Consider the following 26,088-nt stretch of genomic DNA (forward strand, 5'->3'; position numbering starts at 1 on the left):
TGTTAAACATTAATTTCTTGAGTTTATTTTTGTTACATTATTTTCACTTTTGATATAGTTACCATTTTCAGTCTCTATATTCTCTTAAAATCTGAGGACACGTTATTCTATACATGAAATGTTTGCATATTCCATTTTCTGAATGATGTATGAACAAGATGCAAGTTATCTGACAAACACAATATCACACATACAGTGGGATAAAAATAAATATAAACACGGTTTTAAAAAATGAGACATGTTTCAACCAGAACCATCCACAAGCAGCAGTTGTCTGTCCACCCCTCCACTTTTAAAGTCAGGTAAGGCCTCCAAACAATTGAAATGAATGAATAAATTACACTTAATTAATGGAAGGAATAATACAATAATTAAAGGGATAGTTCAACCAAAAATGAAAATTCTCTCATCATTTACTCACCCTCATACTGAGTAGGGAGGAGAATTTATAGTAAAAAAAAAAAAAACTTAATAATGATCTGTTTCTTTTGAAGACATGGATTTAACCACTGGAGTCTTATGGAATACTTTTATGCTGCCTTTATGTGCTTTTTGGAGCTTTAAAGTTCTGGTCACCATTCACTTGCATTGTATGGACCTACAGAGCTGAAATATTCTTCTAAAAATTTTTGGGTGAACTATCCCTTTAAATAAAACCAGATTATTAAAAACAAACTAGAGTGATTTGAGGCTTTCTAGTGAACATTTCTACACATTTGCCTTTATGGATAATCTCAAAATTTCAAAGGCAATGATCCACATATGTGTGTTGTGAAGAGGTCTATATACTTCAGAAATCAAGACATGATGAAATGGCTGGAAATACATAGTATCCTGACATAGTAAAAAAATAAAGGAGGTGAAAAATGTTTCAGATTCTCCATACATAGTTAAAAACTCTTATTTAACAATAAAAAAACGGTCTAGTAAGTGTACAGAATCCATTACAAACCACATAACTAGGCATTTAATAAATCACAAACATTTTAAATTAAATAAAAATAAAGTGCAGGTCATGAATTTAAAATACTAACAATAACTTGACATGAAGTTTGTTCAATGACAATACATAGAAACTCTATATCCATTTGGATACATGTATAACAATTTCTTTATTTTTTATTTTTTACATTTTTACATATTATCTTTAAATATAGCTACAGGAAAAACATTTTGGGAAAAGAAAATCCACACTGTGGAAAACCAATCGGAAAATATATGACTAATTCCTTAAGTTGATTTCAATTTAAGGAATTTTGCATCTCTGACACAAATGGAGTCTCATTTTCCTAGAATGTTCAATTTAATAAATGAATCATAAAAAACAAACAAACAAACAAAACATATTGGCATCACTTTTTGCATGAACTATTTCAGAGTTTAAAGTTTAAACACTTAAATTAACAAAAAAAAGTGAGTATCCAACGGCCAACTAGACAGAAGTGATGCATTCTAACATGCCTTTATTTATAAAAACAAATGAACACTGATGCAGTTTACGATGATATCGAACAGAAACTAATGTAACTGTGTGTCTCTGTATTTCTCTTTAATAGTTTTTTTTTTTGAGTATCATGTTAATATCTGGTCGCTAATATTTCTTTAGTTAAAAATGGTGGCAAAAATCATTTAAACTGTTGCTTTCCATGTTTTTTGTTTAATTCTTGTATTCTGTACAACCATGGATCGATATGTTGCCACTATATGGGAAAGATCAAACTCTGAATGAAAGTCTTGCACAGAACTACTGTGAAATCATATGCATTTATAAGGAAATAAAACACTATGTAATGTCACTTGAGAGACATTTTCTCAATGAGAGAATGTGCCATCGGAAAAGTCGAAGTATTGCATTTGTCCTGAAGTTGTATCATATACACAAAAGTTTTTGCTAATATTCACACACACACAAACACACAAACACACACACACACAAACACACAAACACATAAACACACACACACACACACTGATGATATTGTACACCAGACATTATATGTGAGATTCTGAGTGCAGTACTTCTGGAATTTTAATTAAAAAAAATCCAAAGTCTTTTTAGTGCCAAAAGAGCATCCTAACATCCCACTCACGGTCCACACAGCCGGCCTTTGCTGCAGATAGTCAGTTGTCTGCCAAATATTTACCTGTAGAATAATAATAATAATAATAATAACCCTGAAACAAACATCTTTATATAGTAGGGATGCATCAATCAGATACCTGGATCAGTTTTGTCTCCAATACAGACCTTTATAAACTGATCAGGTTTTGGACAGATGAGACTACTGAAGTAAAAATAATAATAATAATTATTATAATTATAATAATAATAATTATTATTATAAAACTGGCTACTTTTCTACTGAAGAACTTCACTGGAATTACTGTTAAGCATGAAGCTACATTCTCCACTAGACTAGTTAACAATACAGTTTTTCATCAAGGCTACATATTTTCTATGTAAATGTTTTTACATTTACTCTATTTTATAATGAAATGTGTATTTAAAAGAGATTTAGTCACTAAACTTATCAACACAAAAAGAACACTGTATCGGATCGTTATCTGCCGATATCCAGAGTTGGTCCAAGTGGTACCAATGCATCCCTAGTGTATAGCACACTATATAAAACCAGAATTAATATGTTATAAACCAACACTATATGGTATTTGGTACTTAAAACAAACATGTTTCTTTAAAGATATCACTTTAGGGATGTACCTGCTGAAAACCTTTTTTTAATCAGGGAAAGTCTGTAGCCTGAACCTACAAGTTGGAAATCACAGCCAGACAGAGTGGTGCCCTCACTAGTGAACTGCACTGTGAGCTGTGATGGTTTACTGGGGCCCTCAGCTAACTGGAAGTGAGCCAGTAGAGCGCCCACCCCTATGGATATGAAACAATAACAGGACAATTGAGAATGGCAAATTATCACAGCTTTACGTATATGTGTAAAGACACTAAATTGTTAAAAAAAAGAAATCCTGCTCCATATATCTTTATAATTGGCTCTGAGTGTATTGCAGCATTATTGCTTTCAGTGTGGCAGACACTACTTGTCACTTTGCATCTGGTTAGGATATGGCATCACATGCAACGCAATAAGCAGAGCTTTTCCATTCAATTACAGTATGTTTCTGAGTAGAAGAAGATAATAGTTGGAGTGAAAGCAGACATCAGCACTCTGCTGTGAACCAAGACTTTTCAACTAACTTGACAGCACTTAATTTTTTTTTTTACTAATGATCATGTATTTAAGTGCTTCAAACTGTTTCAGGGCTTAAAGCCTATTCACACCAAAGTTGTGACAAATTTGCAAGACGAACTGCAGACGAAAGGTCTATTCACACCGACACCGAAACGAATAAAATGAAAAACTATTTCACCCCTGTACAGTAGGTGGCGCAGTTCTACACACATTTATTCTGGTGTGCTGCATGAGTCTTTAAGCATTCAGCTTTCAATGCATGAGATGAATATATTTAATTCAGTTAAGGCATTTATTTACCTCATTTGCCATAACGTTTTTATTATGTACTTTTCCATGTTTTTGATGCATTTAGAGGAATATAGAATCTGTGTTTTTTCTGCGAGTGGGATGAGTAAAGAGCACTGTTGCATAAGTCCTGTGTCTTCTGTCTTTATATTTATGCATGTATTTTGCTACAAGTATATTCCAAACGGACACCCGAACCCAGCTTCTCTTTTTTAAATGCCTGGATAATATAACAAGTATAGCATAAAATATGATGCATAACATTTAAAATAATATAAAAGAAGACACAGACTCATGGTCTTTTCTTTACATAATTATTGCATATTTGTATTGAATTCAGGGTTTCTTGTTCGTGTTGAGAAAAAGAGCACAATTACAGGAATACTTTGTGTTATTTTATCCATGCAAAACAAACAGCAGTGAGGTAATTCATTTGTCTAGTGAAGTATTGCATGTAAAGAGTCTTTTTATGTCCTATTTTACTACGAGTGTAGACAAACGAATGACCAAACTTCAATGCTATTTTGAATGCCTGGATAATATAAGACACAGTATTATAAATATTAAATAATGCACATTACAGTACCAGCACATTACATAAATATTATATATACATACATATATATATATATATATATATATATATATATATATATATATATATATATATATATATATAAAATAATTCTATATTATTTACATATTTACTGCATTACAGTTTTTGTTTGTGATACAAGTAAAAGAGCACAGCACCTGTGTTTGCCAGATGATTAGCGTCACCAACGTGCTGGATTGTGCAGCAGCAGCGACTCTGGAAAAATGACAAAAAGCTCATATCTCATTGGTCAGTCAGTTTTCATTGCAGTCCGAAGGAATATAACTAAATAACTAAATAAATAAATAAACGACCGCTCTCCGTTAATAAAAAAAAAACGTTCGGATTGCCGGCGGACGATTTGTCGGACCCAGTGTGAATAGTGCCATGGGAATCCATTGTTCCAATTCAAAAGCTTTCTCAGAAGGAACATTCGCACAAATAATTCAGTCTTGGTGTGAATAGGCCTTTATTCAGTTGGCTTTTTGAATGCTTTCTTTGAATAATCACCTTTACTACCACTAGGGCATTCTGCTAAGTGTATCACATCATACAGATGAAAACATAAGCTAAGTCAAGCAAAGCTTTCCAATCAATTAATATCTAAAGAACAATTACCTCCATTTTCAGACCGCTGTGACAGCTCTGAGATATTCCATGCTATTTTCTGCGTCTCTGGGTTCCTTAAAAAGCAATGCATGTACAAACATTTCATTTCTACACTTTAATACACTGCTGTTATAATGATTTGCTTGATATTTTTGATTGTTTCTCACCAGGTGGCAGGTGGAAGCATGGCCTGCAGTTTGTTCACGCCACCGTCCACAGCTGCCATAAACTGGATGTTGGTGAGGGGTGTGGGTGTGGGCATGGCCTCTGTGTTGTATTTATAGTCTATCCTGAGGTCTGTGCTGCTGGCATCACCACGCCAGCTCACCGCCAGGTTCAGTGGAGTGGACTGGATCCCTTCAGCTGACACCTGTGAGGACAATTCTCAGATATCACACACTTCTACAAACATTGAATTCTAGGTTCAATTTTTAGTGGTCGCGTTTATATGCACAATGATATTCTGATATGAATTAGAATTTGTTCATATTCGGATTATGTAAGGTCATCAGGTAAATGTGTTAAGACAATATTCCAGTTTCTAAAAATGGAAATAAGAGCTGGAATATGACTGTATTAATTAGAATTCTTGATGATTAACATTAACATATGAATATTTCAATAGCTTTCTAGACAGTGTTTAATGTGAATGTATTCTTTAGCTAATGCTTTCACATATTCTTATAGTAAACCTTACCTGGTACTTGAGCATGTCCACATTGTAATACGTGGCCTGTGGTCTCTGCTCAGCTACTTTTTTCAAGTGACTCATTAGGTTTGGCATGTTCATCCAAAACTCCTTTGAGTCACCTGTAGGTGGCGTGGTGTCACTGCACAACATAAACATTTTCAAAGTTCAAACGCAAGTTTCTCACAAAGGCTTCAAAAAAAGTGTGTTAATTTAAAACAAGATCCATTTTTTATTACAATTAGCATCCAGACACTCCCAAAGTTCTCAGAAAGTGGCGAGTTTGCAAACACTTTGCAAATCAGTGTGACTGAATTATTAAAAAGAACCAGTTCAATAGAGTGAGTGTCTGTATTACCAGCAGATGAGCTGTGGGTTGGGGAGGACCTGCTCCAGTCGACTGTACTGGCTGATGGTGAAGGTCAGCACTGGTGGGGTGGGATTGGTGGAGAAGTGTCTGGTGATTCCTGCTGGGAAGGACAGCACCATCTCACCAGTGATCTTCACCAAACACCTACAACATAGAGTAAGACACAGTTGGAGGTGTCCGAAAATCAGAAGTCAGGACTAAAAGCCAGTTCGGCAAAATTCTGAATCTTGATGACAAAAGAGAGCTGTATTGTGGTTGCATGCTTGCTTAGTGGGATCTGCTCCTTTAAAGTAGGCGCTGACGGTCTCTGTGAAGGCGGCTGCCACAGGTAGAGTGTCCTGGGGGCCCATTGTGAGGGGGCTCGGACCTCTGGAACATGCTGAAATGCAGTAATAGATCTACAACATCTACAACATCAGCCAGAAATTACTAAGAAATAAACATGAATGGAGGACCAATATTAGCAGCCTTGTCTTGATTAATAATAATGCAAAGTAAAAAGAAATAATTGATTGAAGCTGTTTGTGGAACAGTTCTGATTTGTGGCTCACCTGACACAGGCAAGTTGAGTTCTCGGCCTAATGTGGGTGTGGAGGCTGCACTTAGAGAGGTGACAGAGGAGATGGAGGAGGTGCTCTCTGCTCTGGCCAGAGGAGCAAAGGGTGGAGGACTCCAGGAGTGGATTGGAGGACTGAAGGGACGAGCCTTAAAAGAAACAAAAATAACGGCTTGAATCAGACATTATAAATCTAAATGAATCAGCATAACATGGGTATAAACAGTAGTGTACACATATGGTAGAGAATCAAAGACAATTTGGTGTTGCTTAAAAATAAGCATATAAAAAGCAAAATCACTGCCTTTGATTTCAACAAAGATCAAGAGTAATGAATTCACTTGTTTGAGTAAGAGTGCACTAGAACAGTCGTACCAAATCTGCTAGGTTTGGTTTTCCAGGTGGTAGTTTAGGTCTTGAAGATGGTCTTGGTGGTAGAGGTGGGACTGGGCTACCAGCAGACAGAGGAGGGCCAGCCCGTGCAGGAGAGGATGGCCCTGGTGAGCACAAGAATCCAAAACTCGAATAAATGTATAAGATTTATACATGCACAGGCTCTCATTTAGCTCTCTGGACTAATAATAATACAGAATGAGTTCACTATAATTAACATTTCTCTGAGAACTTAGTGTATGGACGAAGGTTTGATGCACAAGCAGACTTTTAAAAGTGCCAACACTGCACCCCACCTGAATGGATGGAAAAAATGTATGATGATTTTTAAAACTCTTTTACATTTTTCTTAATCGCGATTAACGCATTTACCGTTAATACAGCATAAACCAGCATAAACACTGGTTAAAAGGGTGAAACCTTTGTCATGTGTTTGCCCACCACAAACACACACAGCAGTGATTTAGTGTCAGTGATAAAATGATGGAGAAAGGACCTCTTACCGCTATTTGCTGTACAAAACAAGCCCAGATGGAATCAAGTATTTTTCAGTCTGTGTAACATGCATTTTAATTTCCACAGAAGCACGTCAAGTCGTACCAATCACCAAAATGCAGAATGAGACCTTCTTGTCTGCAAGTGCTTTTTATGTGGAGTTCAAAGCGGCGCTGATGCCCTGATGCAAATCAAGAACGTGGCTTCACGATTGCTGTAGGGTGAGAGTTTAAGAGATTTAATTCCCATTGCAATCAATATGCAACCTAATGGGAGACTAGTTCTTTCAATTAGTAAAACTCCCACTTAGACTTCGGGAAACGTTTAATGTTACCTGAATTGGTGCAATTTTAGTGCATTTCTATCTTTACATTGTGGAAGGCTTTGTTTGTAAAATGTTAATAAAGCATTATATTGTTACATATTGTTTTGTATTCTTTCCTAAGAAGGAAATAAATGCATTTTGACAGGAAAATATGTATATTTAGAGTCAAATTTGAGCACTTTCAAAATCTGCAATTAATCGCGATTAACTAGGTTTGATGCACTTGCTGATTACTGGTGTTCCTCAAGGATCAGTGCTTGGACCCCTCCTCTTCTCGATGTATACAACATCACTCGGACCGATCATTGAGGAACATAGCTTTTCCTACTACTGCTACGCAGATGACATGCAGCTCTACTTGTTATTCCAACTTGATGACCCTACTGTCTCAGCTCGATCTCTGCCTACCTCTCGGACATTTCGGACTGGATGAAAAAACGGCACCTTCAGCTCATCCTTGCCAAGACAGAACTCCTCGTGATCCCAGCCAACCCATCTGTTGACCACAACCTCACTATTCATCTTGGTTCAACTACACTAACACTAACCAGAACAGCTTGGAAACTGGGAGTGGTGGTAGATGACCAGCTTAATGTTACCGCCACCATTTCATCTACCGCCTGGTCTTATAGATTTGCACTTCATAACATCAGGAAAATTAGACCTTTTCTGTCTGAATATGCTGCACATATGGACACTAGCACCTATACTACTCCAGCCACCTTGAAAACCTGGCAGTACAACACTGCAGATGTTGTTGAACTTTGTATGATAAATTGCTTGCTGTGTTCCTCATTTGTAAGTCGCTTTGGATAAAAGTGCCTGCTAAATGACTAAATGTAAATGTCAATATAACTACGAAAAAATATGGGATTAATCACTATTCAAATTTTAAATCTACTGTTAGCATTAATTCTGGACAAAGGAAACAAAGAAATATAGGTGTGCTAGTTAATTCCAGAGCATACATGTTTTCGATTGGAGTAAAATTTGAAATGAAGAAAAATGTCGTAATTACATTGAGAAATGTTTCTTTTTTTCTCTCAAAAGCAACAAGACTTGATTATACTTTTATCAAAACCACTAACAGGTTTTGACAAAATAAACTATCATAATTTTAACATTTAACATTAGCACTTTAAAACTCAACAGACCCAGGGAGCTGAAGCATCCAACACCATTCTGAACTGCCATTAGGGAAGAGTCCAGTGGTCTAGAATGACACATTTGTGAACCTTTTTCTTTTATTTTCATAAGAATCAATCATCAGAACTACTTTAATATAGTATCAGAGTGAATCTCATGAAAAATGTCATGAAATGTTAGAAAATTACAAAAACAAAATTTTATTTTGCACAAAGAAAATTAGGCCTATTTCAAAGCTAAAAAGGCTTCTTTGCATTGTGACATTGTTTTCATAACAATAAAACATTCACCCATTTTTGCAAAAGTCACAACAGATAACTCACCACTACCAGGCCCTGGGGAGCCAAACACGCTCCTGTAGGTAGGAGGAGGCAGTGGAGGTGGCGTTCCCCTGAACCCTCCTGCTGCGATGTCTTTGGGTGATGTGCCAAACACAGCAAACTCCTCTCTCATCCCAGACAACTCAGGCGTTCTTCTGCTGTTATCTCTTAAGGCAAGAGGAGAAGGTATGGCTCCATATGGAGGGAGTTCCGCTGGCATGAAGGGTAGTCCAGGGCTGGTGGGGGTAACGGGCGCCTCCTGGACGAGGTCTGACTCTGGCAGCTGAAAGCAGCTGGGAAGGATCGGGGGGCTCAGGGGGGACTCTGTGGGTGGGGGTGGAGGAGGTGAATCTGGAGGCAGGATAGGGTGTAGAGGTGGGGGGGATGAGAAGGGTGGCGGGAGTTTGAGGGGCGAGGTTGGGGTTGAGTCCGCAGAGGAAGAGGCCAGAGGTGGAGATGGTGCGGGCTCATCTGGTGGAGGGGGTCTGGCTATTGAGCCTTCAGTGAAGCTCACCCAGGTACACTGCACCATGTCTAAACCAGACTTGGGGGTTTCAACAGGTCCAAAAACATTGTCCAGGATAGGAATAGACACCCCTCCTGCTGGGTCTGATAACAGAGCATCCTGATAGGCCGAGGCTGAGCCGTCTCCTCTGACACTAGGAACCACACTATAATAACCTGCTCAGACAAAAGAATAACAAGTTGAAACTTTTTAGCCAAAACAGAAAAAAAGCTGTATAAATACAAGTATTCTATAACAAGACAATCTTAAAACAGTGTTATTATCAATAACGAAAACTAAAGAAAACTGAAACCAAACTTAAATATTAGGGCTGTCAATCGATTAAAATCTTTAATCAAATTAATTTCATGATATGCCGATTAATTAATTGAGTAAATCACATATCAATATTTGTATAGAAAGGTCCCCAGTAAAAATAATGCAATATATAAATGATTAAAGAATTATATTTAATCAATTATAAATATAATATAATGTAAAAAAATATAATGATTCAGAAAATTTAAATACATTACATTATTGTGGCAGACAAGTACAGCATTGATTAGGCAACACAAAAAGTGGCTTTAGAAGGCGATATTTTGTTTATTTCCATATTATTGTACATAAACACGTGGTCACACAAACCTTCGCACAGCAAAAATCCACGGGCGAAGATGGCATGGACAGACATTGAGCGCATGTGAAACCAGCAAAAATATAACTGTCAAGCAGCCCCTTTTTAATGCTGCACTTTATACTCTGTGAGTCTTAAGTTAAAAAGAAACTCACCACTAAAATGATATCCTTGTCCATTATGAATATTTAATGTAGCTGTGTATGAAGCACCACCCACACAGAGGTCACTGCCAAACCAAGTAACTTCCCATTGGTCAACGCAGCGAAATTCGGCAGTCAAATTTCAACAAACTTGAACTCCATGCGAAATCCACGAGTGGGAAATTCTTCACCACCGGAAGTCCATCACACAAAATTCACGATACCGCGAATTCCCATTTCGCCTGCATAATTTCGCTGTGCGAAGTTAAAGTTGAAGTCAGAAGTTTACATACACTTAGGTTGAAGTCATTAAAACTAATTTTTTAACCACTCTACAGATTTCATATTAACAAACTATAGTTTTGGCAAGTCGTTTAGGGCATCTACTTTGTGCATGACACAAGTACATTTTCCAACAATTCTTTACAGACAGACTGTTTCACTTTTAATTGACTATATCACAATTCCAGTGGGTCAAAAGTTTACATACACTAAGTTAAGTGTGCCTTTAAGCAGCTTGGGAAATTCCACAAAATTATGTCAAGCCTTTAGACAATTAGCTTCTGATAGGTGTACTGAATTGGAGGTGTACCTGTGGATGTATTTTAAGGCCTACCATCAAACTCAGTGCCTCTTTGCTTGACATCATGGGAAAATCAAAAGAAATCAGCCAAGACCTCAGAAAAAAAATTGTGGGCCTCCACAAGTCTGGTTCATCCTTGGGAGCAATTTCCAAACACCTGAAGGTATCATGTTCATCTGTACAAACAATAGTACACAAGTATAAACACCACTGGACCATGCAGCCATCATACCGCTCAGGAAGGAGACGCATTCTGTCTCCTAACGATGAACATAGTTTTGTGCGAAAAGTGCAAATTAATCCCAGAACAACAGCAAAGGATCTTGTGAAGATGCTGGAGGAAACAGGTAGACAAGTATCTATATCCACAGTAAAATGAGTCCTATATCGAGATAACCTGAAAGGTTGCTCAGCAAGGAAGAAGCCACTGCTCCAAAACCACCATAAAAAAGCCAGACTACAGTTTGAAAGTGCACATGGGGACAAATATCTTACTTTTTGGAGAAATGTCCTCTGGTCTAATGAATTTTGTTTAACTGTTTTGGCATAATAACCATCGTTATGTTTGGAGGAAAAAGTGTGAGGCTTGCAAGCCGAAGAACACCATCCCAACAGTGAAGCATGAGGGTGGCAGCATCATGTTGTGCAGTGCTTTGCTGCAGGAGGGACTGGTGCACTTTACAAAATAGATGGCATCATGAGGAAGAAAAATTATGTGGATATATTGAAGCACCATCTCAAGACATCAACCAGGAAGTTAAAGCTCAGTCGCAAATGGGTCTTTCAAATGGACAATGACCCCAAGCATACCTCCAAAGTTGTGGCAAAATGGTTTAAGGACAACAAAGTCAAGGTATTGGATTGGCCATCACAAAGCCCTGACCTCAGTCCAATAGAACATTTGTGGGCAGAACTGAAAAAGCATGTGTGTGAGCAAGGAGGCCTACAAACCTGACTCAGTTACACCAGTTCTGTCTGGAGGAATGGGCCAAAATTACAGCAAAATATTGTGAGAAGCTTGTGGAAGGCTACCCAAAATGCTACCAAATACTAACAAAGTGCATGTAAACTTCTGACCCACTGGGAATGTGATGAAAGGAATAAAAGCTGAAATAAATAATTCTCTCTACTATTATTATGACATTTCGCATTCTTAAAATAAAGTAGTGGTCCTAACTGACCTAAGACAGGGAATGCTTTCTACGATTAAATGTCAGGAACTGTGAAAAACTGAGTTTAAATGTATTTGGCTAAGGTGTATGTATCATTAGCCAACAGTCCACAGCAATCCATTTTGCAGTTGAATTTGTCAGTCTGTCCAAGGTATATTTCTTATAAGGGCTTTTCTAATGCATCAATGTAAACATGCGTCAGGGTGACACTTTTGGAGCGTTTCACTTTGGTCGCGTCACGTCATAAACACAGTATTTTTACAATGCTGTGTCAAGTTTAACGTAGTTTGAAACTTAAAAAAAAACACGTCTTGAGACCCCTGCAATTGGAGTTGCACCATATCCAGCTGCGTTTAAATGAAAAACACATCCTCATCTTTTACTGTCTGCTATCAGTATTGGCTGTAGCTGGAGTTGCCCTTACTGCCCCTGCTGACTGAGACTCATAAAAACAGGAATGTGGTACATTAAGCTTTAAATGCTCAGATGGTATGAATTGTTACGGTCCGGGTGAATGATTATTTGCATAAATGTTTTATGCGTTATTTTTTATATAATTAATCACACTGAATTAACGCATTATATTGACATGCCCTTTTAAATACATTTTCATATCTACAAAACTAACTAATATAAAATAAAATAAAAATGACCTTGAATAAATGTAAATAAATTTTAGCTTCCAAAGCATTAGCTGAGAATTAGCATTAGGTTGCGCATTAGCTTTGGTAGCCCAAAAAAACTAAAACTAAAATAAAAATGAACAGAAACTAGAAAATAAACATTCAATTAAAAATTCCAATAACCTATATATTCCTTTAACTGGAAATAAAGCTCTTTCAAGACTTTTTTTTTTTTTTTTTTCACCTTAAGGTATACATACCAGAGGATCCTAAAGAACTAGAACTGCGTCCAGGCGGAGTAACAGGCACATTCTTTGGAGGAAGTGGAGGCGGAGCTGAAAGGACAGATGACGTAAGCAAAGTTCAGAATAGCATACTACCATTCTTTTCTTATTCTTCCTGCAGTGTATAGTATGGATATTGAGCACAGTATGTAAAATTTCCATATGCATTGAATATTTAGATGGATGGTATGGATGGATACAACCAATCAATATATTATAATATCAAACATTATAATGTGCAGAAGAAAAGATGAACAGCTGTTTAATAGCTTTGTAACTTGGTATAGAAAGAGTATTTGGTTTGAATTGGAAAAAATAAGACATGATATTATTTACATCAAATATCAGCCAATTCACATGGATGCCAATAACTTAAATGTCAACATTGGCCAATACCAATATGGTTACTAATAAATCATGAATCACACAATATATATGGACAATTTTGATGCTTTAAACTTTCATTATCAAAAACAGACACATTTTGGACATCTGACATCCACATCCTGAATGAGAACAGTTTGAGATGGTGAATGTGTGGTGCAGTACCTCCAGTGGGAAGAGATCTGCTCAGAGCAGCGGTAGAGAGAGAGGCAGTCTGAGACCAGAGCTCCGGCTCAACCGTAAACACTGAAGTGCAAGAGGACAACACTAACACCACAATTTAATACATGAAATAAATATCCGTCCAGACAATTCTTAACTAAAAACACAAATTTGAAAAGTCATGATAATGAAAAACATTGAATGACAACGTTTGACGACATTTTTTATAAAGCTTCTGATAAAGGTTATCATCTCATCTAAAGCAAATCTTTTAAACAAAGAATAACACTTTGACAAATAAAGTAACTGCAGGTCATTATATTTTATCTACGTGGAGTCCGTAGATTTCTCGGTTAAGTCTGAGGAAAATCACTATGTTAATTGTTATGGTCTCTATTTACATTTACATTCAATTATCTGGAGATACTTTCATCCAAAGGGATAAGTATGGAATAGTACAACAGATTATCAGTCATTCACTTCATTTAAGCTTGCTGATCAGGCATAAGGTTTACCTTCTGAGTTGTGTGCTTCAAAATTGGTCTCAAATGGTGGACTGAAGAACGCTGATGTGTTTTCTCTTTTATTGTAAGATAGTAGAAAAGAAGGTCAAACCACACCCATGGCAGCCAGACAGTGAATTAGTAATTTAATTATATTTAATAAAGTGAACACAACCATAAACAGCTCCATGAGGTTCTGCAGACAGCATACTGACCTGGGTGTCTCTGAACCAGGCCCTGGGGTTGTGGTGGGTGTTGGAGTAGATCGCCTTGGTCTGGCAATCTCCTCACCTGGAAAATGCAAGTCTATAAGAGCTAATGTGCGAATTTATACATACACTTTAATATTTATTAATATTACTTTTCATTCATTTTATTAATGATTCACAAAATGTACTGTATAGATGGTAAATGCTCAGAAAAATCAACAAGTCCAAACACTTACTTGACAGATTTCGTTTCATCGGACACTGTATTAAAGAATATAAAAGCAGATAATGGTGAAAAACAAAGACAATTCAAAACCACAAGAAATAGAACAAAGCAATAAGCCACAAGAGGATGTGTTTTACATTGATTTTACCATGGTTAAGGGATGTTGTTATTAGGTATGATGCAAAGTAATTTTAGCCCCTTAGTCACCGTGAAACATGGCCTCAAGCATCTTATTTCTTTTATAAAGCAACAGCAATATGATAAAAATACCAAATGTTCCATAAATTATAGATATATGAAAAACAACAGTAACAATAAACAATTATTCCACCAAGTAAGTTTATAAGCTTTTGTACGTTTAGAACTTCAGGCTGTTTACAGTGGCAACATAGCAACTAGGTGCATTAATATACAGCGCAATTCAACTGATGTGCACTTACAGGTTTTCATATATCAGCTATGTTACAACAGCTGTGACTGGGGTCTTCTAGTCTCATTTTAAAGCTGTAACAGTCGGTTTTATACAGTTAACACCTGTTTGATGGTGAAAGGTCTTCCTTGCTTTGACCTTTCATGCATGCATTGCCACAAAACAAGTTTCAAAAACTCAAGTGGACCCATTGTGTATTAGGTGTCTTTAACTACTGAAGTAATTAATACAATGTACTTTTTATGTAAATACGTGTGGTTGCATTGTACTTTTTTTTTTTAAAGTACAATGCATTTAAAGTACCTGCATTTAATTACATCTGTAGTTTCACTGTTAACCTTACACCAAACTCTAAACCTAACCCTAAACCTAATCCAACTATGATCCTAAACCTAACCAATACCCCTAACCTATACCCTTCCCCTACCCCTAAACCTACCCATACCTCAACCTCAGAAGCAGCAAATGTGAATCTTGTGAAACTTTTGCAGAACAAAATGTAGTTACACAATAAATACATTGTATTGTACTTATTTTAATGTTAGTACATAGTAGTTAAATACACCTAACAGGTTTTCACTCATTGAGGTCATCAGAGAATGTCAGGCAGAGGCTATTAGTTGGCACCTGAATGCTATTTTCCATTAGATTCATTCATCACAATTGATAAAGTCTCTCTGACACAAAAGATGAGTGAAAAACATCTTCAGCTAATGAAAAACAGAGTCCAAGTGGCAACACTGAACATTACCTGACATCACAGCAAAAACACACTGAAAGCTGTTGATCACTCGTATTGATCAATGAGCATGCAACAATACAATACATCAACCTAAAACAACCAAAACATACACCGTTATCTATGACTAATTAAGTTCTACTATATCAATAGGCCACATCTGATTTCATGCCAACATGTAAAAATCCACAATAAATCCAGGCCTAAAAAAAATAAAATAATAATAAATAAAAAAACATAAAACAAATCAAAACAAACCATAAAACAAAACAAAACGCAAAAAGAACAGAACAAAAATAAAATAAATTATACTCACTGGACTTCGCCTCTGTGGTCAGCATAAAGGAAGAAAAACAGACCTGGTCAGAGAGCGAGTGACAGATCAGTAAATCAGAAATATTAACAAAAACATTCAAAAGGGGAAGAAAACATGCTGATGGGTCTTTCATATTTAGTGACAGTCTAATAAATAATGGTCTAATAAATAAATAGAACTGGGTATCCTAATAATTGTATTGACACATATCTAAGCTAGCATTAATTCAGGAATAGCTCTGAACTCATATCTATGAACAGACATAAAAGTGCATAAGCTTCACATTTATTGATAGGATAATGCATAGAATTAATTTGTAATGTTGTGGACATACACACACCAATGATTCGCTAATGAATCATTACACACCGACTTGTGAACCATTTCAACCAATTACTCAAAAGAAGGATTCAATAACAAATCACTTTGTCTTGTGAGCAAGTTCTACTTTACACAGGCTCTACCTAAAAAAACTATTTTTAGGTGATGAAATATTTTAGAGCAAAGCGTAACTACAAAAAAAAGAAATGCCCATGACTGCAAATGTTTTGTTAATTTTCAGGCCAGTCATTAAAAAATTCCATGATATATCCAGGTTTTGCATGATCGTGGGAACCCTGACACAAATGCAAGAGTCATGTTTTTCTTAACAAGTACAGACTGATGTGATGTATGAGAAACAAACTGAAACTGAAAGAATGAAGAGGCCTGAAGACACTAGCTCATCACATTCTTCATTTTTCAAGGAGTTTCAAGGAGTGTAAAAACAAAAGCCCATTTCACTTACCGGACTCTTTCTCTGTGTGAGGAATCAAACAGAAGAACAGAGGAAATACATCTCAGCTGATTACAAGTGATATAAATTGTAGCTAAAATAATTTTGTGTTCAGAACTGGAAAGTAAAACTGTGAGATGTACCAGAGGAGAAGGAGAGATTGCCAACGTCCCCACTGAGGCCTTCAGCTCATCCATAGTGGACACTGTACAGCTGCCACTATTTGCTGCCAGGGGCTTGATCTTGATCTTAAATTTCTTCTCATGTTCCTCCTCACCCTCTGACTCACTGGAGGAGCACAACATTTTTTGGACTTTTGGAGCTGGTGAGATTTATTAAGGAAGAGTATTTTCGAAAGTGAGAGCAGACTACACTTAACTAAGAAGCACACGTCAATAGGTTACTAGTAGCTTGTAAACATCTAAAAGCACATTATCCATTTGTGATTAAATAAAAGTTATTAATTTATCAATATATGCATGACAAAATAAAACTTAAAGATCAACATTTTTTATATTTAGATCTCAAATGTAATTTTTTTGATAGAATTCTTAAAGGGGTCATGACATGCCTCTTTTTATAAGTTTAAAATATTCTTTGAGGAACGCTTATAATATTAGTAAAGTTTTTGTACAAAAAACAGTCATATATTAGTAAAACATTATAATTTTCAGAAACACTCTGCTGCTGCTCCTTTAAGATTTGACAGTAAACGCCCACTGTTCTGATTGGCTCTCTGCTCTTGACTGATCTGCTCTCTCTACTTGTCATCTCACTGCTCACCGATACTGGGCGGGGCAACTGAATTGATTAAAGGTAAAGTAGGCATTGTTGTGGAGGCAGTCAGATGCAAATGTCATTGTGACATCACAATGTGGAGGAAGTAGAGAACGAGTCGTTTTGGCAGCTTGGTTTCAACAAATGTTCTTTTTTTGCGGTGGAGGAAATTGAGTTCTGAAACTTACAGTATGTTTATATAGTACAATGACAATTTTATATGTCAAAAGATCAAGGAAAATGTTATTCCTCATGTTATGACCCCTTTAAAGGAAAGGTAAAAACTAAGGCAAGCATAACTATTATTATTGTTCAAACTTAGGGTTGGGAATCTGAATAAATGAAAGTAATGCACTGCTACGGTACTGTGCTTCTTTGTTATAATGACCATGTTTACATGCACTTAAGAAAACAGTGGCATTCTGAAACACATTTGAACGAGAACGCTGATTTCCTTATGCCACTTAAGGGATTAAGAGAAAGCGTTTTAACACACCTAGGTTTCTCACGGAGAAAGCTGCTTATGTGGCCATGTAAACATATAAACGTGGAACAGACCAAATAACAAACGTCATAGGATGGAGCCCAACAACAAGTCAACAAAACATTTCTGGGAGTACAGTGCACTATAAACTATACCCATTTATAAACACCACTGTAAAATATTGATGGACCCTCATGTTCGCTTTTATGTGCTCATATATTGAGGGAATCCTGGAGTTTTACGTAAAGGGAAACCCCACTATTCAAGTGCAATTCCACTGCAGGTCGCGATAGAAAGTTAAGGAAACAAACACAGCAACTACTCTGGAATATCTGGAAATAAAGCAACAGAGAATAAAATAGTGAAGTCTTCCTCGGATACCATGTTTGTTATTTACACAAGTATGGCGGGGAAATTACGTTGCTGTGGAGAAAGCTGCTTACTGACGGAGCCGCATGTTTACAAGAGTAATGAATTCACTCCTTATACAGTGCATGTAAACAAAGATGCTGCCTTCTCACAATACGCCGCTTTCTCACAATAAGTAATAACACTTTCTGGTGTCCGTGTTAACGTAGTCAATGTGGTTGAAGAAAAAAAACTGTAATTTATAGAAACTCACAATTTCAAAACCATGATTGCTGTGTTAAACATTATACTTTTAAAACATTCCATCTCTATAGTTTTTGCTTTTCCTTTAATAAATTAAATGGCATAAGAGATAACTAGGATTGCTGAAACAGTTCAGACAAATATGCTTGCAAAGGCAGAAAGGATATTTCCTCCTTGTTCTCCGGGTTTAACGCTGTAGCCCTCATCATCCACATCAGGAGAGTTCTGTCATGGAAAAGACAAACAAATGAGGCACTACATTCACTTTAACTATAAAGAGATTTATGCTTATGTAAATTCAGCATTACGTACATATCGATCCCAGTCGATCTCACCATAGAAACCATTGCGTGCACCATTGGCTTTTTTCTGGAAATCAAATTTACCACCAAAATGAATATTAACTCATGACACTATCTAAATTAAGTTTGTAGACTGCTTTTTGACTTGATGGGCTAGGCTGTACTCACAGATTTCTCTTTGTCTGGTGATCCCCTAAAAGAGGAGAAAACAATGGTTTATTATCTTCCTTCTACATAGAATGCTGTCTAACTCCAATTTACATCAAATTTACCTAGAATGGTATCACGAGTGTAAAGATTTGTGGTTGACCGAAATGGGTTTTTTGATGACAGATGCAGATACCGATATCTAGTGGGCAGGATGGCTGATATAAATGCCGATAAACATAATACAATCTAACAACAGCAAATCAGATGTGCACAACATTTTTAAACTGAAACAATCACTTATTTTATGCAACATGAAAAGAAAAAACCTTGAAAACAGAAAGTGTTGACTATCAATTGACGGCCTGGGCTGCGTTTGCCAAAAGCATCACAAGCTTAAGTTGATCGTAGTGACCATTGGCGCCAATGGTTTCAACGATCTACTTAGGCTTACGATGCTTTTGGGAAATGCAGCCCTTGCCGATATATCGGTCTATCACTAATAAAGATGATATAGAGACCCTAAAAATGCTTCTCAGGTCTGTTCTGATGGGGTCACGGAAAGCAGGGAGAAACAAAAATAAAATGCTAAAACCTAGCCAAGTAAGGATAGTAAACAAATAGGCTAATCAACTTTAAAAGCTAGAAGACTTCTTTTGTCTACACGTTAAAGACTGTTTCCAAATCTAACTCTACAGTATTTGGGCACAAATTCATCTGTCACGTGATAACATGGCTAATAATAACAATATTGTATGTTGTTTAGAGATCCAGTGCATAGAGCTGGTGTCCATAATCACATCACTAACTGTTCTTACTCACGTGGTGTCAGTGTCCTTTTCTCTCTTCCGTATCCCGAAGGCCTTTCGGGTACGCTTTTTCAATCCTGTTAAAAGTCATATTTATCATTTTCCCTTACAGTCAAGTGTAATAAATAAATGATAAATATGAAGGTAAATTAGTGCCTAAAAGATTAAGATTTGTGAAATTGTTTTGAAATTGTAATTTTTTTCTTTTTTTTTGCATCCACACAGAGCAAGTGTATTTGCATAAGTGTAAATCATGTGTGATTAAATACATTTGACCTGTATTCTCATTTTTCTCACCTAAAAATGGCCAAATACACTGCAAACAGCAATATGCAAGCAAAGTATTGGTGTCATGAACAGCAAAATTGATTGACTGTGTAGAATCAGTCTGTATGTGTAAAAATAAACAATCAGATCAGAGAAAACTGGTCAACCTCATTTGATTGGTTACAAGAAGCAGGTAGACCCACCTTCCATCTCGCGCTTGCAAAACTCTTCTGAGTGAGAAAGTCATGCCCCAAGTGTAAGCGCAACAAAAGGGAAGACACTGTATATCTAATTATTTCTGGAAAACTTTTTCGCCAAAAACAATCACGAAAAATCACAACGCTTATGCAAAGCATTAAAATACTGCAAATCTTTTTTTACACGGATTTACAAAACGATCTGTGCATATGCAAAATGTTTTTATGCTTGCAATTTTATTTACACTTTCACAAATCTTTCTGACATGAAATTATCTTCATAAATATACAGTTCCTCTAGAATCATGGTGCAACATCTGCCAATCAATCTAATTGTCGGTCAATAAACAATAAATACAAAATAGTAAATTGCAGTGCATAGTTAAATACAGCAAAGAGTATGAAATACACAAACATCTGTAAAACCAATGCTTTCTGAGTTCAGAAACCAAGGGAGTGATTTATTTAGGTATTTCAACATCTGCAACTGCAAAAAATATTTTTTACAAGGCCTCATTCTAAGTGGACTGAATTAAATGATGAAAGCTGTTCTTTTTCATCAAGACCTACAAATTAACTCTGTGCTGAGATTCACTGCACAAGTTTGACCTGGATGACCAAATCTGCAATGACGCCATGCTGTCGTGCACTGATAGAAAGAATAAAAATGCATGATCTATTGCTTATGTTTTCAATAAATTCTCAATCTGTCAGTCTATGCAGAAACAAGCACCCCCACGGACCGGCATCATGATGGATATTAACAGGCAAAGCATGAGAATTTATAGCCTTGAGATGTTGGCATGATGGCATACGGGAGCGCTTCAGGGTCTCAGTGTGGGAGAACTGTGCCAGTGTAAAATCAACCATCATGCCTCCAGTCGAGAAGACCTCTAGGGAAAATCCCTCTCCTGCTTGGCTAAAAGTCATGCAATTACGCTGAGTTGCTCTAACAACACATACAAGCAAATGAAATTGGTTGCATCTTGTTCACTTCCTCACTTGAATGCTGGATTCCCTTTAAACAAGCATGGTGTATTATGATTAGTTTAAAGGAAATAATAGCTCTCACAAAAAAGGATCAAAGGTCATCATTTACCTCACCCTCATGCTGTTTCAAACTACTGTATATCTTTTTTCTCTTCTGTGGAACAATGATGATTCATTTTGAAATATTATCCAGATATTTTACAAATAATGAAAGTGAATGAGGTCTGGGACTGTCAAGCTCCAAAGTGACAAAAAAGTCATCCATGTCACTTGTGTGCTATATTCCAAGCCTTCTAAAGTCATACAATAGCTTTGTGTGAGGAACAGGCTGAAATCAATTAATTATATCGATATTCACTAACAATCTTCCCCTCGGCTGTAGCTCTCCAATCAAATATGGCACCATTATACATATTTGAAAATGAGACATGCGAGAACCAATGGCATTTGACATCAAAAGGCATAAGCCTGCCATTTTTGTCGCCCATATGACTGTTACAGTCTATTTCAGAGCTTTGGTGGAGGTGAAGATTATCAGTGAATAAGGACTTGATGTACTTTGTTAGGGCTGTCAATTGATAAAATGTTTTTATTGAATTAATTACATGATATGCTGATTAATTTATCAAATCAATCACATATATAAATATTTGCTAAGGCCCTCAAATAAAAATGATTTATTATATAACAATTAAATAACTATAGTTATATTTAAATAATTATAAATATAATATATTATGAATGTAATAATTCATCAAATTAAAATACATTATATTTTTGTGGCAGACGAGTAAAGCATTGATAAGACAATACAAAAAAGTGGCTTCAGAAGGCAATATATTGTTTATTTCCATATTATTTTTTAACATAAGACAATCATTGGTCCACACTCCACAGCAATCTATTTTTCAACTGAATTTGTCAATATCTCAGGTTGACTTAATATAAGGCTTTTTTATGACGTGTCAATGTACACATGCATCAGACGAATGCTTCTCACTTTGGTTGAGTCGTGTCATAAACAAAATCGCTGTCAAGTTAATTATGCATTCAGAAAAACACATCTCGAGGTCCCTACATTCAGAATTGCGCTCCGTCAATTGATGTTTGAACGCAAGAACGTGTTCTCATCTTGTGCTGTCGCTAGTGTCAAGCAAGCCAGAAGTGTGGTTTGTTGTCTGTATAGCTACGAGTTGCCTATACAGTTGTAAATCCGCTTACTGCCCCTTGCTGAAAACAGGTGGTACTTCAAGCTTGAATTGCTCCGATGGCACGAATTATCCTTATTTCGGTCAAGGAACATCATTAATTGTGTTAATTGTTTGAATGCGTTATTTTTTTATAATTAATCACACTGAATTAAAGTGTTAAATCGACAAGTGTTTTTTCGATTTCAAAATTATTTCTCGTATCCCAGTTTAATATGCAGAGACTATAAGTTAGCCATTTGTTGGTTGATTTAACCTAAAAGTGGAGAAGGATATAGCTGCAGGCAGAGCTCCAAACTGCCAGCAAAGATATAGGGAGCCCCTCACCTAACCCTTACCCTAACCTTAACCATGTGTGGAAGTTTCGCCCCCTTTTAGAGTTGATACAACCCCCTTTTTTGTAAGAACCCCACCCCCTTCTGGAGTAACCCCACCCTCTTTTGGAGATTCTGCCCCTATTTGGAGATCTCTGGCCTGCAGCTATACCTACTTGTAAAAGTGTAATCACCGTGGCTCTGGCTCAAGTGTGAGTTTAGGGCAGGACTGTTTGTTTGTAACTAAATCGAAGATGGGGGACATTTTCCAGAATCTGTCTGAAACAGGTGACTATTTTTGCAATTCCATTTGGTGACAGTAGTAGCAGAAATGACAAACTTCAGCTTTAAATTTGAGTCTGTTCCTAACAGAAAGCTATCATATATCTTAGGATGACTTGTAATATGGTCTTATGAGCCACTTTATATTACTTCTATGGTGCTTTTGTCTTTTTTTTTTTTTAGCATTTTGGACCTTGACAGCCCTAATACCCTTTCCTTTTTAATATATGGAAAAGAGCGGGTAGGATATTCTTTAATATGTAAATGTTTTGTGTCATACAGATTTTGAACAACATGAGGATGAGTAAATAATCACAGAATTGTAATTTTTGGTGGATCTATCCCTTTAAAGTACATGGAATAACAGATATGAAATGACCCAAGATCATGAGGGTGGGACAGTGAACCGCTGAGCAGAAACCACACAAACATCCAGATGGCAGATTTCAATGGCAGTCTCATCTCCTCCTTATTCCACAGGAGCACTTTGCACACCTGACCAGGGACTAAAAACAAAATGTTTTTCGTTCCGGTTCAGAAGTTCCGCAGCCTCCTTTCCAAAAGGTTACCGGTTAGAACAAAATAAAAGAACAGTTAATAACGTTCTTTTTAAAATTACAGTACTCTATGCTAATGGGTGGGTGAAATACCAATTGCAGTGTTGCCAGATCTCGAAAGAGAAGCAAGCTACATAGTCTGGAAAAACAAGCCCAAAATAAGCCACTTGCCTCAACAAAATAAGCAAAAATAAGCCATTTGTTCCCTGTGTGGTGGATTTATCAGCACAGAAATCATAACAAGCATACAGTTAATTAACAGTTAAGTCTATTTTATTTACAGATCTGCTTCCGAGTCAAAAACCTGGCAGCATAAAATCTGTTTTAATGCATCATATCTGACAATAATTCAGTGAAGACTTGGAAACAACTGAGAAATGTACTTTTACCTCTAATAATATTTTCCTTGTATCTGGATTAGCCATGCATGTATATGTAGCAATTATACATAGTTGTTAAAAAGGTATTCATTTACAGAATGTGACATCCACAACAGGTGATTAGGCAAAGAATTGTGTGATACAGCAGTTTCCTTCAGGATCAAAGCATATGTTTAATTTTTTCGGGCAGCATGAAGTGGTGTAGTTCCAAACATTTACTGTGATAAACCCTTTGGCCTTTAGTTTCATGAAAAAATTAACAGAACAAAATTAACCGATTATAACCAGTTACCAGCATTTAAAAATAAGGCTTTCACTCCAGAACAATTGAAAATCATTACGTCCGGTTTTCGGTTACGTTCTACTAAAAATTTCGTTCGTTTTCGGTTTTCGTTCCTTGAACCGTTTTTAGTCCCTGCACCTGACCCCTTGAATCACCATTTTAATATGTCATAAGGGTGTTTTGTGTGTCACGGTGTAAAGACACACGCAAAACTCGCGGCCACACAACGTGAGAGACACATAATCCTTCACCTCCATCAAGGAGACAGACACCAAAACAAACCTACTGCATTTGGGTGTCATGCACAGTCGGGTAGAGAAATCAATGCGATGATTTTACATGCTATGAAATAATATTGCTATGTAGATTTCAATAGACAGCGTTGAATTAGGGCCTAAAGTGCATTTTTACCTTGCATCATGGTTGCAGCACTTCATTCCTCAGTTTCACGCGAGCAAACAGACTGACACGAGAAACAGCAGTTATCCGGCTGTTAAAGGAAAGGTGCATAATGGCCAACCCGCACGTCCTCGTCTCTCGGGTTTCCCGTTAACCGGTCGGTTAGGCCCCGGGCACCGCCGCATCAGCATCCACACATGCCATCATCACAGCGGAGATGCTGAGGACAGCCGATGAAGGGAGAATGAGAGTGTGGGAGGCTCGCGAATAACATACTATGGCGAAGGCTTGGCTCGTTAATATTAATAAGGTCACGCTGACGATGCTTGTACGGAAGTAACCTGCCTTGAGCGTCCAGTCATGAACTATATTGATATTCATGAGCCAAGCCTTAAAGGTAGTAGTGTTCATAGATTCACCAGCTGGCTGAGCCCAGTGTCAGCCTTTCGGCAAATCAGGTATGGGCCCTTGGCGAACGTCACGTTACGTAATTAATATTCATGAGCCTCGCATTCATCATAGTAGGATTTGTACATTCACGGGAGGGACGGGAGGGATTTTTAATGAACATTAGAAAAGCTTGGTTAGATATAAACGGGGTAACAGATTTCGGTAATCTTTAATTGTGCCTCGTCAGATCTGGTGACCTTGTTCATACCACCAGACAGTAGCCTATTTGAGTGAATATAGTGAATAGAAATAAGAACTTTTAAGAGGATCTACATAACATACAAGACCTTTCTCTTGTTTTAATTGATGCATGCAAAAACAATGTTCTTTCAAATGTACAGGACCTTATTTACAGTACATGGTTTTAATTGTGTAAACCATAAAATAACAAAAGCCAATAAAGAAATAAATAAAATGTTGCAATAGAAAAAAAAAAAAAAAAAAAAAAAAACAGAGGTAAAAGGTGCCCCATATCAACATCATAGGCTACTTAATGATATTACAGACTCTAATAGACTTTTTGCATTTACATATGTACAAATACTACAATATTGTTTGAAGTCATTTATAAAGTTAGGTTTTTAGCCAGAACATTTTATTTTATGTATATGGAACTTCTCCGTTGATGTTAATAATTGTATAAAATAAGCTTTATCTTTATCTATCCCTTGGCCATTAAAGTACATTTATGTCAATTACACCCAGCAATAAAACATTTTTTAGTTTCATCTCAAAACTATTTTTCATGTATTTTTTCATTGCATAAATGCAAAGATGCATGTTTTGAATTGATATTGAGTTTCATTAAAGGGACAGTTCACCCAAAAATAAAAATTCTTTCATCATTTATTCACCCTCATGCCATCTCAGATGTGTATGACTTTCTTTCATCTGCTGAACACAACAACGATTTTAGAAGAATATTTCAGCTCTGTAGGTCCATCC

General features: G+C 36.6%; 1 protein-coding gene across 5 annotated transcripts; it reads right to left on the minus strand.

Moving 5' to 3' along the window:
* LOC127442469 (SH3-containing GRB2-like protein 3-interacting protein 1) lies at positions 1-24,943 on the minus strand. Of its 5 annotated transcripts, XM_051700528.1 has the most exons (23): positions 24,706-24,943; positions 19,830-19,893; positions 19,029-19,053; positions 18,871-18,927; positions 18,726-18,783; positions 16,829-17,010; positions 16,698-16,709; positions 15,911-15,922; positions 14,436-14,460; positions 14,206-14,281; positions 14,003-14,067; positions 13,491-13,571; positions 12,918-12,992; positions 8,998-9,675; positions 6,691-6,812; positions 6,311-6,464; positions 6,027-6,138; positions 5,748-5,903; positions 5,399-5,531; positions 4,869-5,071; positions 4,711-4,775; positions 2,723-2,887; positions 1-2,144 (listed from the first exon to the last, which is right to left on the minus strand). In XM_051700528.1, exons 1-23 carry the CDS (start codon positions 24,713-24,715, stop codon positions 2,122-2,124), a joined length of 2,553 nt encoding a protein of 850 aa, XP_051556488.1. In that variant the 5' UTR covers positions 24,716-24,943; the 3' UTR covers positions 1-2,121. The 5 variants fall into 5 exon arrangements, with proteins under 5 accessions (XP_051556488.1, XP_051556486.1, XP_051556484.1 ...); XM_051700526.1 differs by lacking the exons at positions 16,698-16,709; positions 16,829-17,010; positions 18,726-18,783; ... (2 more) ...; positions 19,830-19,893; positions 24,706-24,943 and having other exon boundaries at positions 2,772-2,887; positions 15,911-15,932; XM_051700524.1 differs by lacking the exons at positions 16,698-16,709; positions 16,829-17,010; positions 18,726-18,783; ... (2 more) ...; positions 19,830-19,893; positions 24,706-24,943 and having other exon boundaries at positions 2,772-2,887; positions 13,491-13,592; positions 15,911-15,932.
* Between the last annotated feature and the right edge of the window lie 1,145 nt (positions 24,944-26,088).

The sequence above is a fragment of the Myxocyprinus asiaticus genome, chromosome 6 (genome assembly GCF_019703515.2).
Source record: "Myxocyprinus asiaticus isolate MX2 ecotype Aquarium Trade chromosome 6, UBuf_Myxa_2, whole genome shotgun sequence".
Lineage (NCBI taxonomy): Eukaryota > Metazoa > Chordata > Actinopteri > Cypriniformes > Catostomidae > Myxocyprinus > Myxocyprinus asiaticus.

Bases quoted from the DNA above. Each gene is read 5' to 3' on its own strand.
- LOC127442469 (XM_051700528.1), bottom strand. The intron at 19,054-19,829 runs GTGAGTAAGAAC...CTCCTCTTTTAG, and splicing joins GAAAAGGACACTGACACCAC to GGGATCACCAGACAAAGAGA. The intron at 6,139-6,310 runs GTGAGCCACAAA...ACTGCATTTCAG, and splicing joins ACTCAACTTGCCTGTGTCAG to CATGTTCCAGAGGTCCGAGC.